Raw genomic sequence first — 18,372 nt, 5'->3', positions numbered from 1 at the left:
TAATGATGTTTTGTCAAGTATCTGTGGGTTTAGTCCACTTTTAGAACAATCACCTGTAAGGCTAAGGTTTTATACAGAGAAAGTTGCTCATTCTGAAGCTTCATTCAACACTGAGATTCTGTCTCCCTGCAACCATTTAGAGTCTGACAAAAACGCATGCAAAAATTTTGTATTGGATTTAAAACTTATTAAAACATAAAGTTGAGTTCAGGGATTTAAATTGGTTATTTAAACAACCACAACCCCTCAAATGTATCTATACCGGCTACTTCATGAACATATCAAATTTTAGCATTGTACAGTTAGAAGTGGTTGAGAGATTTCACTCTGATAATTGGATTATACTGCAAATGCTAAAAGAAATATAAATGCAGAGTCCTAAGCAGTACCATTGTTCTAAATATACACATGGAAATTATGGTAAAATAAAGGTCTATTTTATATCCTCAAAAACCAGATAATTAAAAGTTGAGAGAAAAACACCTCCTAAAGAATTGGAAAGAGTAAAACTCTTACTGTAAAATAGCTGTAGTGTCGATCCAGGCTGTGTGCGCTCTCCCAGGCACGTGATGTATACATACATGATGTATTTGTTGTACATTATTAAAACTTTGCCTAGCCTTAAAAGAAAACATTTCTGTATATGAAAAACAGTACTGTAGTGTATAGGAATATGGGTGTATCTCTTTAAATGGTTGTGACTTATAGTTAGTAAACATGGTTATTTGGAACCCACTGTTCTCTTATGTGGTTCTTTCATATTATGTTTCTGTAAAGAGCAAAAGAGACACAAAATACAATTTTTGAGTCCTCTTTTAAGACTATTTGTATTGCCTAAGGGCAATTGCTACTAACAGCTGAGGTAGGGTGACCAGATGTCCGATTTTATAGGGACAGTCCGGATATTTGGGGCTTTGTTTATATAGGTGCCTATTACCCCCCACCCCCGTCCTGATTTTTCATACTTGCTGTCCGGTCACCCTAAGCTGAGGAGAGCTGGTTGGAGCTTGTCCAACAGAAGGTTTTTCTATTGGAAAATGCTGTTTTTCTGTTGGAAACATGTTATGGGAACATACTGATTTTTGTCAAAATTTTCCACTGTGAAATTGTCAAAATATTTAGTTTTTGGTAAAGTCAAAATATTTCATTTTGACCATATCAAAAGGTTGTGTTGACAAGATTGAAATGTTTGTTCAGGCTTTATTATTTCAACTATTATATTGTATTCTGAATTTTATAATATGAAGTCAGAATGAAATGTTTCAACCTTATCAAAATGAAATGTTTGAGAATATTTCATTTCACAAAAAATGCTGTGATTTCTACATTTCTGCCTGACTCGTGATGAAATGAAATTTTGGAATTTCTTTCAGGATGAGATTTCTATTTTCCCATTAGTTCTAGAGCTGAGAGCATGCAGCAGGTTTGCAAATCAAGGAATTTATTTAGATGCCTGGTCTTATTTTCTGTCTAAATTTGTCTTTTAACTTCCAACTGCTGAAGCTGGAAACATTCAGATTAGAAATAAGGTGAAAACTTTAAACACTGAGGGTAATTAACCACTGGAATAGTCTACATAAAGATGGGATGGATCCTCCATTACTTGAAGTCTTTAGATCAGGACTGGGCGTAGCTCAATCAGAAACTATGGGAATGATGCATGAATTGTTGAGCTTGTCTTCACTCCAGTTGTTAGCTGAACATAAGAACGGCAATACTGGGTCAGACCAAAGGGCCATTTAGCCCAGTATCCTGTCTTCTGACAGTAGCCAATGCCAGGTGCCCCAGAGGGAATGAACAGAATAGGTAGTCATCAAGTGATCAAACCCTTATCGCCCATTCCCAGCTTCTGGCAAACAGACGCTACGGATAAATGGAGCTATAACTCATGCGTTGCCCCTACCCCATGCACACACACAAATCTCTAGTTTGAGTTAAATTATGCCTTAAACTCAAGCTAGTTATAGCCTGTTGGAGGTGGGCTGAAGCTTGAGTGCTGCTGATGCTCAAGCAAGTAATGCAGCGGGGATGCAGCATCTTGAGTTACAACTGATTAGCTGCTAATTCAATCATTCTATGTAGCTTGCACATTGTTTCAGGGCATGGACGCTAGCTCAAGTGGAGTAACTTGAGTTAATTGTTGCACTGAAGACAAACCCATGGTGTGAAATTTGATGACTTGTGTTATGCAGGAAGTCAAAGTAGATTATCATAATGTTCCCCTTGGGTCTTAAAATCAATTAATTGAGGTACCCAAAGTTTTAATTAATTAGGAACCCTTACTCCATGAGTAATGACTGCAGGATCAGGATCGATTTTTACAATATAAGGATTATTTACACAGCTGCTAGCCTCAAATTCTGTCTTCATCGCCAAAGAATTTAAGGGGCAGTAAATGCTCTGATTTTCAGAGGTCTGTAGCACCTACAAATCCCACTGAAGTCACTGAGGGTGCTCAGCGCTTCTGAAAGTCTGACCACATTTACTGTGATACAATTGTTAAATCTAACTTAAGGTATCATATATATGTGCAATACACGTGTGTTTGTGTATAATATGAATATAAAATACGCTAATAATAAGCATGCTAATAAACTGCTTATTCTTCCTTTATCTAAAGTGATCCAATTGTGCAAATAATATGCATGTCTAGAACTTTATATAATACCTAGTTACATTTTGTATAAATGCTATTGTATAATTGTACTTTAACAAAAATATGTAGTATCGTTATATATGTGTTTGACATGACAATGTGAGCTTTCTGGTCCTTTTGATATTTTTTAGGGCTAGATTATCCTTTGCTCAGGGTTGTAGCTAAAGGACCAAGGTGCACTGCCCCTGGCGTAGTCTCAGGGGGCATTCTGCCTGAGACACCCTTCTGAGGCACAGTTCCACTACTGCTCCCATGTTGTCCTGGAGGGGGAATAATCTGCCACCGTACCCCTCTCAATGCCCAGCCCTTCCAACTAACTTGCTCATGGTGGGAGATGGGAGGGATGAGCATACATGTCTCCTCTCCATGTCTCCTGCCATGATACAGACTGGTCTAATGCAGTCCTGTGAGGGTGACCCCACTACCACCCTGCATGGCTGAGTTAGATTCAGCCCCAACCCAGCCCACAGTGGTTGTGATGTTTTTAAAATGTCTGTTTTATTTTTTAGAGTTTCAAATGGGAGAAAACAAACCTCTCTGTTCAACTGTGAGATTTATAAATATATTATCCCTCTCCACCCACCTAAGTATGGGTAGTACATATTTCCTTGGTCAAGAGATGTGCAATGTCTCAAATGGAAAATATATAGTTTAATTTTGTTGGTATTTGCACTTAAATTATCACTTGTGAAAATGAAGTTTTATCTAAAAGTGACAAAAAAACAAAGAAATTCTGTGTTCCGACTGAGACACTTGATGTAAACTCTGGTCACTGGAAAAGGAAAAGAGTGCTAACAGGCACTAAGGACATGAATGTCAGCTTAATCTGGGACTCTCACACGTTCTGAGCCTGGAATTTGTCGCCTGCACAATTAACTTGGAGTTTTTGTTCTCTCTGTCCTGTTATCATTGCTGCATATAGCAATTTTGTCTCAACCTTACTGTCCAAATAGTGCTTTATTTATTTTACAGATGAATTCATCATACATGGTACTTACCCCATTTCAATCTCAGATACATTAAATACATTCATTTTCTCGAGTAGAACATGGCTATAATGTCTAGAGTTAAAGGTCAGTGGACCTATCTGGTACGGACCCAATCCTGCAGTTTTGCACACCCTAAAACCTAAAAGGAAAAGTTTGTGTAGGCTAGAAATGCAAGACTCTGCCTTTATATGATAACAAATATATATGAAGAAAGTTAAATATATCACAATAAGATGACATGTAATACAAGGGCATTTGAATCAACAATTTCTCTCCCCCCCCCGCCCCCTCTGGAATATTTTTGAATGACTGACTCTGGTTGTCTTTTCCCCTGCTCGCATATGAGTTTTCTGTGGCTACCAGTAACTCTCAAGAAGCATTTTTTCCACACTTCACCATATGATGTGTAGCGAGATATGTTTATACATAGACATGCCCTATATTTATTTTAATAGCTTGTTTATAACTGTGCTTCCATTGCAGGAAGCAGTACAAGTATTGATTAAGCATTCAGCGGATGTTAATGCTCGGGACAAGAACTGGCAGACACCGTTGCATGTAGCAGCTGCAAACAAAGCAGTGAAGTGCGCAGAAGTAATCATTCCAATGCTGAGCAGCGTCAATGTCTCTGACAGAGGGGGGCGGACAGCGTTACACCATGCAGCTCTGAATGGCCACATTGAGGTAAGTGGCTGAGAAGCATTGTTGATATAATTTATTGATTTGTGGCACTGTTGTTTATGTCAAAATAAACGATGATGTATCTCTGTATGACAAAGGTAGCTAAATATCCAACCTTCACTTATCAGAGACATTAGACAAACTTCTGCTCTCACTGGTGATACCTAACTGAAGTCAGTGGGCCGGTACCATTTGTAAATGCAAGCAACATTTGGTCCAATGTGTTATCTCGTAGTTAACTGCCTGTGCAATACAGAACTTATGGCGCAATGAACTATGCAAAAATGGTTGAAGAAGCATTCATTATCTCATAAGAGGAACACAAGTGTGTGGGATATGCACAAGTCAATCATTGTGCTTTTCTAATTAGCTTTCTAGAAAATTTGTTTCTGGTTTAAAAATAGACAATGCTACTTCCGTTTACGTTGCAGGGTTGTGGAGTAAGTTCCTCTACAGCAGACGTTCCCAAACTAGAGGGGCGCGGAATGTATTCTGGGGGTATGTGACAAACTTTAGAAAAAAAACTTACTGCACACATTTTACCCACAGTAATGAATAACTAGCTAAGCGAATTCCTCCAGACAGATCAGATCTTCAGATGGTGCTGTGGAATTGAGTCTAGATGGTGCTGTGCATTTTGACAGATTTTTGTTGAGCTTGCGTAGCATTATACAAAATCGTTGCCATCTGTACGTTAACCCATTTGCTACGATGTGATGTGCATATTTAATTGTAAGCATCGACCACAATTACAGTTTTGCTTTTTTGCTCTTATTACAATGGATTGTTGGCTTTGTATCAATCAATGCCATACTGTTTTTAATATTTAGTGAGAGTCGCATGTTGATTTTTTAATCTGTATATGTACTTGTGTGGTGGTGGTGGGGGTATAAACTACTACAAACACAAAGAAGTGGGGGGTGCACTAAGATAAGTTCAAGAACCACTGCTCTTTAGTGTTCACTAAACCAGGGGTCTCAATCTTTTTGGTTCAGAGTCCCCCCTTTTACCTCCCCCCGCCAACATGATATAAAAACTCCATGGCCCACCTGTGCCACAATAACTGGTTTTCTGCATATAAAAGCCAGGGCCAGCCTTAGGGGGTAGCAAGCAGGGAAATTGCCTGGGCCCCCACACCACAGGGCCCCCCACGAAACTAAGTTGCTCAGGCTTTGGCTTCAACCCCAGGTGGTGGGGCTCAGGACCCTGGACTTCAGCCCCATGCAGTGGGGCTTCGGCTTTCTGCCCTGGGCCCCAGCAAGTCTAACACTGGCCCCGCTTGGAGGACCCTCTGAAACCTACTTGTGCCCCCACACAGGGCCCTGCACCGCTGGTTGAAAACCACTGCACTAAACAATTACACCCTTATAAATTGAAAGCCACTGTATTAAGGTCCTGATCCCAGCGCAGAGATCCATTGACATCAGGATGTAAGCCAGTGGTTCTCAGCATGCAGGCTGCTTGCGGCCCAATCAGCACACAGCTGCGGCCCATGTGATATCCTCAGGGCCAGACAGGTAGTATATATAGTGTGTGGGTGCAGCCCATTTAAGACATAAAGAGCTGCATATGTGGCCCACAATGGTAAATAGATTGAGAACCGCTGATCTAGGCCTAAGTGTGGAATAAAAATTCTCCAACTGAGATTGATACAATTGACAAAAGATCAGAAGTTGATTTACTGTGTTGTAACTTGCAAAAAGCAGCCTACAGGTATTTGCTATAAAAGGGGTTATAGAGACTGCCCTTTTAAAAGTTTTATATTTTAGGAAAGAGTTAATATTTATCATTTTAACATGATTGACTTTCCTTGATGTAATGCCGTTTAATGATAGAGTGTAATAAAGTGCACAACTAGTTATAGATGAAATAGTTTTAATAAAATCTCTGATTCATTTCGCCAGTGAGCATTGAAGAGATTAAAGTGTTCGTTTTGCTGGATACAGAAAATCGTTGTATGTTTTACATACAAATTGTTTTGTGTGTTTTTGCTTGTCCTGATATTAATGTCTGGGTGGTGCTGGGAGATCTGGAATTTTTATGTTTAGTCATCGCAACTGAAGCTATGTACTTTCTGCTAGCTGTTTTGCTGGCATATATGAAATGAGTCGGTCTGAGTCCAGTTGCTATTGGGCAGGGGGTGACTTCAAGCAAGCCAGTATCGTGATAGTTAATAGCAAATGGCACACTTGTTGGCAGTGTCAGCAGAGGGAACAAGGACTGAAGGCTCAATCATGCTAGGCGTGGAGGATTGGCCCCAATCCAGCAAAGTATCTAAGTGTGTAGTTAACTTTAAGTACATGAATAATTCCATTGACATTAAGGGTTACTCACTGCTTAAAATTAAGCAGATGCTTGAGTGCTTTCCCAGCTCAAGGCCAGAGTGCCCAGCACCTTGAAGGACTGAGTCCTGAATAAGCATGAAGACTGAATTATCCTTTCACCTTTACAATCCTGTCGCTCAGGATTGAGATGCATTGGAAGGGTAGCATGTAAAAGTGTGCAGTGCTGCTGCTCATGTGGTTTTGTGATTCCAGAGTGTCTCCCACTGCCATGAATCCAGCACCTTCCATGATCACTAAATCCACACCGTTTTAAAAAAATAAAGTATTGAAAGAGTTGCAATGTAGAACTATAATATACAAATGAAAACTCTTACCGGCATGTTTCAGGTAGAGATGGGCCAGGCTAGGGAGTTCTAGTGCCTTTGACAAAAAAAGCATACATTTTTAATGATTAGTTTAATTAAACTACAGGTTCCTGGAAGGGATTTTTAAACTATCTCTAATTTTAAGGCTTAAGTTTTCCTGTATAAACTTATGCTCATATCACACAAAGGCAAGTGTGATTTGCTCGGCAATTCACAACGATGTATTGCCCTCCGCCACAAGCATTACATTCAGGGTGACAGCATTATTTGATAGACTGATCTGTTGTAAATGGAATACATGGCTGATCCAAAGATTTACTTTTCATTGTTGTTTTAGATGGTGAACTTGCTTTTAGCCAAAGGGGCAAACATCAATGCTTTTGACAAAAAGGACAGGAGAGCTATTCATTGGGCAGCATATATGGGTAAGAACCATGTTGTAGTCTGTTTTATTACTGAAGTACTGACACTGTGCTCTGTATTACACAAGACCCAGTTCCTGCCATGGAAAGTGAAAATTCTAATTACTCTATTAAGGCTGTGGGCTCAGATCATCAGCTGGTATCACAGACACAGCTCCATTGATTTCAGTGGAACTACACTGATTCATACCAGCTGAGAGTCTGGCCCAAAGTGTCCATCTAACACAACCAGTATATTTTTTTCAGTCTCATTTTCTCTTCTGACTTTAATTCCAGCCTCAAATATATTTGGTATGAAAAATACATATTAAACTATCCTTTGTCACAATTAGCAGTAGCGTAGATTTCAATAAGAACTAGGTTAGATAAAAACAATGAGGAGTCCTTGTGGCACCTTAGAGACTAACAAATTTATTTGGGCATAAGCTTTTGTGGGCTAGAACCCACTTCATTGGATGCATGGAGTGGAAAATACAGGAGCAGGTATAAATACATGAAAAGATGTGAGTTTGCATTACAAAGTGTGAAGTCAGTCTAACGAGACAATCAATTAACAGAAATGACTAGCACAAATGCAGTTAATATGCTTTTTCTGAAATCGTTGTTTTTCCTATTTGTCTCTTTATTCAGAACAAGTTGGGTTACTATGTAGCAGTAAAGTCCTATATAATCGTTTCCATTCTTAATTGTCTTCCTTCATCACAAGGCATCTCTTGATTCATGCATTCACATCATTGCCAATGTTCATCAAATTTGCTTTTTAAATTAATAATTGACCATATCATCCCATCCATTTTAAAAATAAAATGTGCCATAGAATTCAGTGGGAGCTCTGCTGTAAAAATGGTAGAAGTACAGGGACCATAATATTGGCCAGTGCTGTGCATGCCCTCGCACAATTCTACCACCACATCCCCTGATCTGCAATTCATGGACCCTCAAACTGACTGCCACTGCACCTTCACTCCTGACCTGTAACATTCACTTTAATTCTAATCTTGGTCCCTTATGGGAAAGAGATAACAAGTAGTTTCCAAACTGTGGGAAAATGTAGTGTAGTTTTGTGATGTCCACATATCGAATGTGAAGGCTGGCTTCTGACCTAGACTGGGATTTGAACTTTGCTCTGTAGAGATGAAAGATTTTCCAGCCTGTACAGCGTGCAGATTGTATGACACAGAAACTAGGTTGGGACTCAGGCATTTGTAAATACCATGGGTATTATGGTGCCTTGCATATTTTGAGGTTAATAATGAATTTTTTGGGGAGGGGAGGGAGGCAAGTTCACTTACTACACTTGTTCACCTATGACATGATCTAAGCTCACTGGTGTCAATGGAAAGTCTCACATTTGGTTTCAAAATGCTTGGGATCAACCCCTTAACTAAGGTGGCCTAGTTATATCCTCTATAATAGAGGAAAACTCAGTCTTAACCAGGTAGTAGGCACAGTGTGGGTGGGGTCACCAGAGAGGCTAGTTCAATGCTATGCACTTATGCCCCATTTATGCTCCAGTCAGGAGGTTCCTTTAGTCAGAGCAGTTGCCAGAAAGATGACCATAGAAAGGACCTAGCAGCTGAATTAATAGATGGCACTGACAGAACCCTCTTCTGGGAATCTTTCAGTGCTGTCAGGCTGGTATGCTCACTCTTCCTTCTATTAATGGGGAAGTAGCATGTGAACAGGGTATAAAAGGGTAAAGAGAAGAATGGGGAACTTGTTCACTGGGCAGGGAGTTGACACATTTTTCAAGACAAACACTTATTTCATCCGGATTCCTTAATGAGAAGTGGTGCTAGTGTATGCTATGTCTGCTCGATGTGGCAGTCTGTCCCCATCTAGCGGTGGGTAGGCCAGCTAGAGATGGATGAACCTGCTACAACCTTGGCTGACAGAGATGTGTTTTTTAGGACAGGCAGTGGAGGCTGATGCATTAAGATCAAGAGGTCCCAGGTTTGATCCCTGCTGCCCACTCCAAGTGGTGGCCCATAGAGTAGGTGAAGTAGTTCAACCTGCGCTCACAAGAAATCTCATAAATGGAGGGATAAGCGACACTGAACTAAATTTTTACATCCAGAGCCAGTTTATCCGTGGCTGTAGAATGAGGCGTTACTGACTAACTTGAGGTCACAAAAAACTGGATGGAAATCTTGAAAAGAGGCATTCCATATCCTCAGCTGCTGTAGCAGGCTCATCAATCTCTAGCTGGCCAAGTCACTACTAGAGAGGGACAGTGCCACACCAAGCAGGCATGTCTTATGCTAGGATTAAGAATATTTTCTTGCAAAATGAGTCGTCTGTGAGAGCATTTGTGAAGCTGCAGCAAAAAGAACAGTGAGCTAGGAAGAAAACAGCAATTTGAGTAAATTACACTGTAGGAGCGTATAGGTCACTGATGATTCCATTCCCCCATCTTTTAAAGGCCACCTGGAAGTTGTTGCCTTGCTGATTAACCATGGTGCAGAGGTGACTTGTAAGGACAAAAAGGGTTATACTCCACTTCATACTGCTGCATCCAATGGGCAGATTAATATAGTGAAACACCTCCTTAATCTAGGTGTAGAGGTAAGTAGCAATTGGTATTTCAAAGAAAAGCCACAAAATACTGAGGTTTGAGTCACTATTTGTAATCTTTTTATAATCTGTACTTTTAATCATGGAAAAGTTAATAATAAAACCAAAACATTCAGAATGAAGCGTTACTGGGGTATTTTGTTGTCAATGAAAGTTGCTTATGAACACTGACCCATGACAATTCAAGCCTCCACCTATTTCCACTTGCAGCATGCAGTGCATTATGTAAAGCAGTGATGCTCAGACTGTGGCTCTCAAGCTGCAAGTGGCTCTTTAGGGTGTCTCCTGTGGCTCTTTTCAGCACATGATGATATTAAAACACTGTGTGATTTAATAATTAACCAATCAGGGTGCTTTTACTATGTTATTAATCAATTAAGTTATGAATTTGCACTATGTTATTAACTTATTTGCTATGAGAATAATATATGTATATAGTTTAGATAGATATAAACTATTTCCCTTATCATTCACACTATTTTGGCTCTTTTGGATAGTGTTGATCTCTCATTTGGCTCATGAACCACTGAGGTCTGAGTAAAAAGAAAAGGAGTACTTGTGGCACCTTAGAGACTAACAAATTTATTAGAGCATAAGCTTTTTGCATCTGATGAAGTGAGCTGTAGCTCACGAAAGCTTATGCTCTAATAAATTTGTTAGTCTCTAAGGTGCCACAAGTACTCCTTTTCTTTTTGCGAATACAGACTAACACGGCTGCTACTCTGAGGTCTGAGTAACATTGATGAAAAGCCATGAGCTGATGTCTGTCATTTTAACCATATGTTCTTGTCTCATTGCAGATTGATGAAATGAATGTTTACGGAAATACTGCGCTTCACATTGCATGTTATAATGGTCAGGATTCTGTAGTTAATGAGTTGATTGACTATGGTGCTAATGTTAATCAGCCTAATAACAGTGGATTTACCCCCTTGCATTTTGCTGCTGCCTCCACTCATGGAGCTTTGTGTCTTGAACTGCTAGTGAATAATGGAGCAGACGTTAATATTCAGGTACAGCTTACCTTTCATCTCTTCAATTTTAGCTACCTAAATATCTATCCCCTTTTGGTTTAAAATCTCTGCGTGCCACAAGAGGCTGCAAGTGAGAATAACAAAACACAGTGTTATTGTAAAATCTTCAGGGAATTGGCTGATGGAATAACACAGTGCTGCTGGGAGTTTGAATTAAGTTTTCTTCATGGGAAGTTCACAGTGCCTTGATTGATATGATATAATGGCACCCTGAAATTCAAGGCCAATCAGTTTCTGAGGACTTGCGCTGTTACTTAACTACAATCCCAGAAGTGCAGTCAAGACCACATCCAGTGGGCTACAGTTATCACAGAAACAATTATTTTGGGTATTCCCTCTAAAAATGTGTTCAACATAATTCTGCATGTTTCTATGGGCTTCTGTCGAGTAGTAAAAATGTCAGGTACAGTCCCAGCACAATAGGGCCCCAATCCTGGTTGGGACCTGTATATGCTATTGTATCACAAATACTACTTAATGATGATCAGGGAATTCTGACTCCAACCCAGGAGCCAGAAGAGCTGGATTCTATTGCTGTATTTGTGACCGACTTGTGGTGTGACCACTGGCAAGTCATTTAAATCTGTGCCTCCATTTCCCCATCTGTAAAATGGAAATAATAGTACTTACTCACCTTTGTAAAGTTTTTTGAAATTAATAGATGCTCAGTAATCAACTTTATTAAAATAAAGTTGGGAATTGCGTTTGAAAATGAATCCAAAGCCTGATTCAAATAAAGAAGGGATAGCTTGAGTCATCAGGTTCCACATCCTTCCTCTGTTCCTCTTCAGGCTCCCTGTCAATATTCCTAGACAGAGGTCCTTTCCAAAACTTTGACCATTAGACAGTCTACCTTTCCTTAACTGTTTGCACCTGCTTTCTAATGGTCTTTGATGGACATCCGATTTTTCTTAGGGTGGCAGTTTATTAACCAAAGCTCTTTTCTTTATGTAGTGGACTGCATTTTAATGTGTGTCTCTTTAAATTGAAAAATAGTTTGTATTTGTTTACACTTTCCAGGGACTGCTGAAACTTAGCTCTGTGTTTTTCCTGGCTTTTCCCCAAGCAATATGGAAGATAAGGAAATACCGTGAGAATTATTCATAATGTTTAGAAAGTAAATAACACTCAGGAATATATCACTTATCCATTACCAATTTGGACCATGTACCCCACATTGGTGGAATATTTCTGAACATTTATTCACAACAACCACTGCCTTATTTTCCACTCCCATTGCTGAAGAAGGTCTGACACCTTCAGAAAAAAGGCATTCTGCATGTATCCTCATGTGAATCTTGGGTTCAGTCCTACAGCACTTTAAAGTTGATGGAAGTTTGGTCTGAGTAAGAACTGCAGGATTGAGCTCTAGTTACTTTTATTATTTCAAGCTATTGATAGTATTTGAGAAACTCGACATTGATGGAATTGCTTTATACTGTAGGTAAGTGTCTTTCATTTTGTTTTTGTTAGAGTAAAGATGGCAAGAGTCCACTGCACATGACAGCTGTCCATGGGAGGTTCACACGGTCGCAAACCCTCATTCAGAATGGTAAGTTAAGTCTTTCTGATAATTAATTAATCAGTAATCATCTGCTCAGAGCTTTTTCCAAGCCACTTACTGGCTGAAGGGGGCAATTTGTTGTTCTGTGCTAAAATGCTGAGGGACCAAAATTCAAAGGTATTTAAGTACCCTACTGAAATCTGATGGCTAGCGAGTCCGAAAGCTCTCATTTAATAATGCAATCTTAGACAAAGCCTATAATTAATCAAGAAATCCCATTCTCCACCAGCAGACAGTGGTCTGTGATTTGTGTGTTTGTGTTTCCTGACCTGAAAATGAAAGCAAAAGCAGCATTCAGATTCTTTATCTTTCAGAAGAGCCCACAACTTGCTTCTTAAAACAAGCTTTAAAAAAAAAAAAAAAAAAAAAAAAAAGGTTAGCAATTTTTCCACTTCCAGGAGTCCTCCACACCTCTGGACCGCTAAGGATCTCTTTTCCCACGCTCTCCCCTCACTTCTTAAAGATCATAATTCCATTATAGCCACCTCTCTTACTAAGAAGTAAATACTCTCTTCCTTGATGGCCTGGAGGAGACATATTTGTGCAATGCTTTTCTTCTCTCCTGCCCCCTCTGCCTTTTGGACTAAGCCTGTTACCCCTACAGCCCTCCTTCCATTCCAGGATATGAAGATGCAATAATTATTCATATTTTATACAACTACATCTTTATTTGTATGAAATTATAAATCATTTGGCTTCAAACCATGGAATAAAGTGCATTTTTTCTTGTATATGCCTAGGGAGTGTTGGAATTCAGCTCCTGCCACCCCCCATGTCCTCCACAAATATTCAGTATTCCCCGACTGGCTGGAACATGGCTAAGCTTTGCAGGTAGTGTTCTGATAAACATTAGGGGCATATTTTCCAAGTGGCATCAGCCCAGCTTCTTAATTTTTGTCTTCAAATTTTACTCACCCAGAAATGGGGATTTCCTGCACTAAGTAAAGGCCCAATCTAAACAGTCCTACCTATGACATTTTGTCATTTTACTCCTCTCCTTTTCTGTGTTTATTTTTGTCTGTTCAGATTGCAACCTCTTCATGGTAGTGACCAGTCTTCTTTCTTGTGCAAAAAGCACCTAACATATGTTAAGTGGTTCTCCTATATCAAATATAACAACCCTGCAGTTTGTCCTCTTATACTATTGTTATTTACCCTTTATATCATGGTAGCATTCACAGATGTCAACCAGGTGGAAACACCATTGTAACGGGCATTGTAGAAGCATATTAAAACCACAACTTTAATTATACTGTCATCACCAGCTTCAGCATAACAGTCTAAGAAATTACAGACTAAAAGACATAGCATGAGGGTGAGACAAACAACGGATGGGAAATGTAGAGGAGGACAACAGAGGAACAGAAATAATAAAATGTTTTAGCACAGACTAGCTCTGTGAACAATTCTTAGTCAATCTGAAGGAGTGATCACAACACACCTTGTGCCTACTCACTGTTGTATGGCAGTTTCTTGTGTAATTCAAGCAGAGGTGAATTCTAAGGAGGGATGTGAAGAAGGATAAAGTGGTGGCTTTATGGATTTTGATTGGGAGTTTTTCACACTTGTAAGAGCAGCCTGGGAGAAAGCATAAAGGGTTTTGTGGCAATGAGGACAAGCAGGCAATTCAAGAGTGAAGGCGAAAGCTGACTTCATGATAAGGAAACAGGGCAAATAGGTGGGTGAGACTAAACTGTGAAGGGCTTTGAAGGCTAGAATAAGGCATTAGTGTCTGATGTGGTGGAAGAGGGGGATTTAGCGGAGGGACTTAAAGGGTGTGTGGGAGAGAGAAAGAGAGAGAGTGTAACATAGGCAGACCAACAAGCCAGGAAATGGGTGCTACAAGGTGGCAGGCTTCAAGGCTAGAGAAGACACAGTAGTCAAGGCATAAGATTATCACAGTTTAGGCAAGAGTCTTGGCTGTATGGGGAGAGAGAAGTCAGCTCTCATAGACATTGTGCAGAAAGAAGGGGCAAGATCTGGATGTGGATGTAAGGCCCAAAAAAGAGAGCTGAGTCAGAGATGAAGCTGAGATTATGGGTTTGAGTGACAGGGCAGAGGGTGGAATATGCCTGTCATGATACAGGAAGGGGCGAGTCTATAAAAGTAATGAGTTCCTGCTTCTTCTATTCAGATCATGTAGAGGAGCTGTGAGCTCTTCTGAAGATCAGGCCCAGTTATGTTTCAAATTAGGCATCCAAAAATTGAGGCACCAGAAATCAGTGACTACTCTTGAAAATGTTCTCTGTGTCAGAAATGTAGTTGCAGTTTGGTTTAATTGCATTAAATTTAATTTAATCAAACGTCATTTGTAACCCCTGGGGACGACAGTATGGGTATTGTGGGCTGTGTCACAAAAATAAGATAATAGCCAAAGGTTCAAGTCAGCTGGCCAGAAAAATATGGAATGGAGCCAAGGATGTAGTTAGCAGAAATAGCTCCTTTTCCCACCTACTGTGCCCGAAAGAGCCTTGAGGGTGAATAACCATCTGAAAATTAAGGCAAAAGGTTACAGCTTTCGATGGTAACAACCTGTAAAGGGATGGAGTATACAATATGGTAACAATTGTTCTTGTCATTTAAATTTTTCCCACATGTCTGTGAGGACTTTGCTAGGTGACTTAGTTCAGCAGGATATTGACACCGATTTGGTCACTCTCAGACAGAACTAGCTTTATTTGTACAGTCAATTTTATGACATCCGGTTATACCTGAAAATATAGAAGTATTTAACCCTGGTGTCATACCTTGATCAAGCTGTTAATGTTTTGATCAGGGGTCCCCACTCACATACCTTGTCAACTACTGTTTCTGTTTAGTATGAATGTTGGAGACATCTGATAAGTCTTCAAATTATTGTCCGTGTAAATCACTGTTTTATTGTTGAGATAGGTAGAGGCTTAGATGAGACTATAAGGCTGATTTGATTCAGCAGTGTTCTCTCACTGATCTTCTTTCAGTAAGATTTGCAGCTGAGTGATCTTTTGTTTTTGTTGGGTCCTATGACTAAGAAGTGAAGTTGTATTAATGAAACACTTTGGGGACCACCAGTGTACATGTCATGACTTACAGTTTTGCCCTAGTACTGTCCAACTTAAAATAAATCACGTGATTTAGAAGAGCACCAAGGGTGACGGATCCACTAGAAATGCTGAAAGTGTGAGTGAAAACATTGAATACTAGTTCTCGATTGTAATAATCCTAATTCTTAGCACTTATATAGCAGTTTTCATGTGTAAACATCAAAGTGCTTTACAAAGGTGCGCAGGTGTTTTAGGGTAATTATCCTTGTTCTATGGCAGAAGATAGAGAGGTGAAATAAATTGGCCAATGTCACAGAATGTGTCAGTGGCGGAGTCAGGAATAGAATTCAGGTGTCTTGATTCTGTCTTATTTTTAAAAAATACCTTATCCATGTTACTAACTATACCCTAAAATATTACAAGGGGAAAGAATCAAAAATCTGGTTTATGCCTCATAGGCCTGTCAGGCTGACATTGATCCCAGGCAAGATAATGAAGCGGCTGATGCAGGATTTGATTAATAAAGAATTAAAGTAGGGTAATATAATTAATGCCCATCAACATGGGATTATGGAAAATAGATCCTGTCAAAATAACTTGATATCTTTTTATGAGATTACAGGTTTGGATGATAAAAGTAATAGTGTTGATGTAATATGCTTAGACTTCTGTAAGGAGTTTGACTTGGTACTACATGGCATTTTGATTATAAAATTAACATGGCATAACATTTTAAATGGATTAAAAGTTGCTAACTGATAGTTCTCAAAATGTAATTGTAAAAGGAGAATCATCATCAAAAGGATGTGTTTCCAGTGTAGTTCCCACAAGGATCAGTTCACTATTTAACATTTCTATCAATGACCTGGAAGAAAACATAAAATCATCACTGATAAAGTTTTGCAGATGACACAAAAATTGGGGGAGTGGTAAAGAATGATGAGGACAGACAGTGATGAGCTGCCAAAAGCTGAAGAACCGGTTCCTTCAGTCGCTCTGAGTCTTCGGCGGCACTGAAGGACCCGCTGCCGAAGACCCGGAGCGCCGCCGGGTGAGTAAAAATTAAAAAGGGATTCTCAGGGGAGCCTCCCCAGCCAAGAGCTCAGGTGGGCCGGACAGGACAGTCCCGTGGGCCGGATGTGGCCCGCAGGCCAGAGTTTGCCCACCCCTTTAACAACCGGTTCAAAAACCGGCTTCAAAATTTAACAACTGGTTCGTGCGTACCGGATCCAGCTTGCCACTGAGGACAGGTCACTGATACAGAGCGATCTGGATCGCTTGGTAAGCTAGGCTCAAGCAAACAATATGTGTTTTAATATGGCTAAGTGTTGTATACATTTAGGGAGAAAAAATGTAGGCCACACATACATGATGGGGGACTCTATCCTGGGAAGCAGTGACTCTGAAAGATATGAGGGCTGTGGTGGATAATCACTGAACATGAGCTCCCAGAGTGATGCTGTGGCCAAATTTTCTAATGAAATCATTGAATGCATAAATGGGAATCTTGAGTAGGAATAGAGAGGTTGTTAACTTTGTATTTGGCACTCATGTGACCACTGGCAGAATACTGTGTCCAGTTCTGGTGTTCACAATTCAAGAAGGGTGTTGATAATTTTGAGAGGGTTCAGAGAAGTGCCATGAAAATGACTAAAAGATTAGAAAACATGCTTCATAGTGTCAAAGAGCTCAATCTATTTAGCATAACAAAGAGAAGGTTAAGGGGTGAGTTGATTGCAGTCTGTAAGTACCTAAACAAGGAACAAATATTTAATAATAGGCTCTTCAGTAAAGCAGAGAAAGGTATAACATGATCCAATGGCTGGAAGTTGAAGTTAGACAAATTCAGACAGGAAATAAGATGTAAATTTTTAACTGGTAGAATAATTAACCATTGGAATAATTTACCAAGAGTCATGGTAGATTCTCCACTACTGACAATTGGGTAAATCAAGATTGGATGTTTTTCTAAAGATCTGCTCTGAGAATTATTTGGGGGAAGTTCTATGATCTGTGCTACATAGGAGGTCAGACTAGATGATCACAGTGGTCCTTTCTGACCTTAGCATCCATGAACCAGCTAGAAGATCATCTAATGTACTGGTGTTTAAACTTCTTAATACCGAGGATCGTGTCTTTGGATAGAGATTCTCTTGGAGGGTTATCTTCCCTTCTGACTGCCTAAAGCTGTGGCAAGTATAGTGGTTGTTGCATGAAATAGTGATGTTACCAAAGGGTTATGGAGACAAGCTGAAAGTAAACCTGCTTTAGTGTAGTCGATTGGGCTGTTTGGTTAAATACACTCTCTCTCCCACCTCTGTTTTGTATCTATGCTGTTTATTTTCTCTCTTTGTGTATAAACCTCTTACAGCCTGCAGCTCTCTCTGCTCTACTCCAGGTTACTTTGCATTCGGTTCTCTCTTCCTATGTGTCTTGCTGCACCTACAGTTGTGTTGTGGCATATAGGTTTGATTACGGATGAATTTACACCTGAAGAAGCATATGACAAACAAAGATAGGAAGCAGCTATGCAAGTGCTTGGGGTTTTCTGTTTGTGAAAACCCTGAGAGCGCTGTAGGTTGGGCTACAGCTACCAGGCAGCACCATTGATCAAATATTGACAGACTTGGTGAGGGTGCAATAAGCAGCCAGGTGAGGAAGAGCTCTATCTTCTATCTTTGGTTTGTGGACAAGGGTGAGTCACCTAAAGAATTGTGGCAAAATTTCAACAATTAATTCTATTGATGTAATTTAGGGCAGCTGCTCATGCCTTTAAATC

The 18,372-nt window shown here is 39.8% G+C and overlaps 1 protein-coding gene across 13 annotated transcripts in view; it reads left to right on the top strand.

Annotated features, from left to right (window-relative positions):
* The window catches only part of ANKRD44 (ankyrin repeat domain 44), a 206,770-nt gene that overhangs the window by 113,437 nt on the left and 74,961 nt on the right, over positions 1 to 18,372 (top strand). For all 13 annotated transcript variants that reach the window (XM_038422511.2, XM_043505515.1, XM_038422508.2 and 10 more), the window contains exons 5-9: positions 4,129 to 4,329; positions 7,314 to 7,401; positions 9,821 to 9,963; positions 10,773 to 10,985; positions 12,480 to 12,558. In XM_038422511.2, coding sequence (XP_038278439.1) covers positions 4,129 to 4,329; positions 7,314 to 7,401; positions 9,821 to 9,963; positions 10,773 to 10,985; positions 12,480 to 12,558 — 724 coding nt within the window. The remainder of the gene's footprint in view (positions 1 to 4,128; positions 4,330 to 7,313; positions 7,402 to 9,820; positions 9,964 to 10,772; positions 10,986 to 12,479; positions 12,559 to 18,372) is intronic.

This window comes from Dermochelys coriacea, chromosome 11 (genome assembly GCF_009764565.3).
Source record: "Dermochelys coriacea isolate rDerCor1 chromosome 11, rDerCor1.pri.v4, whole genome shotgun sequence".
Lineage (NCBI taxonomy): Eukaryota > Metazoa > Chordata > Testudines > Dermochelyidae > Dermochelys > Dermochelys coriacea.
This window is presented reverse-complemented; position numbering and strand designations above follow the sequence as displayed.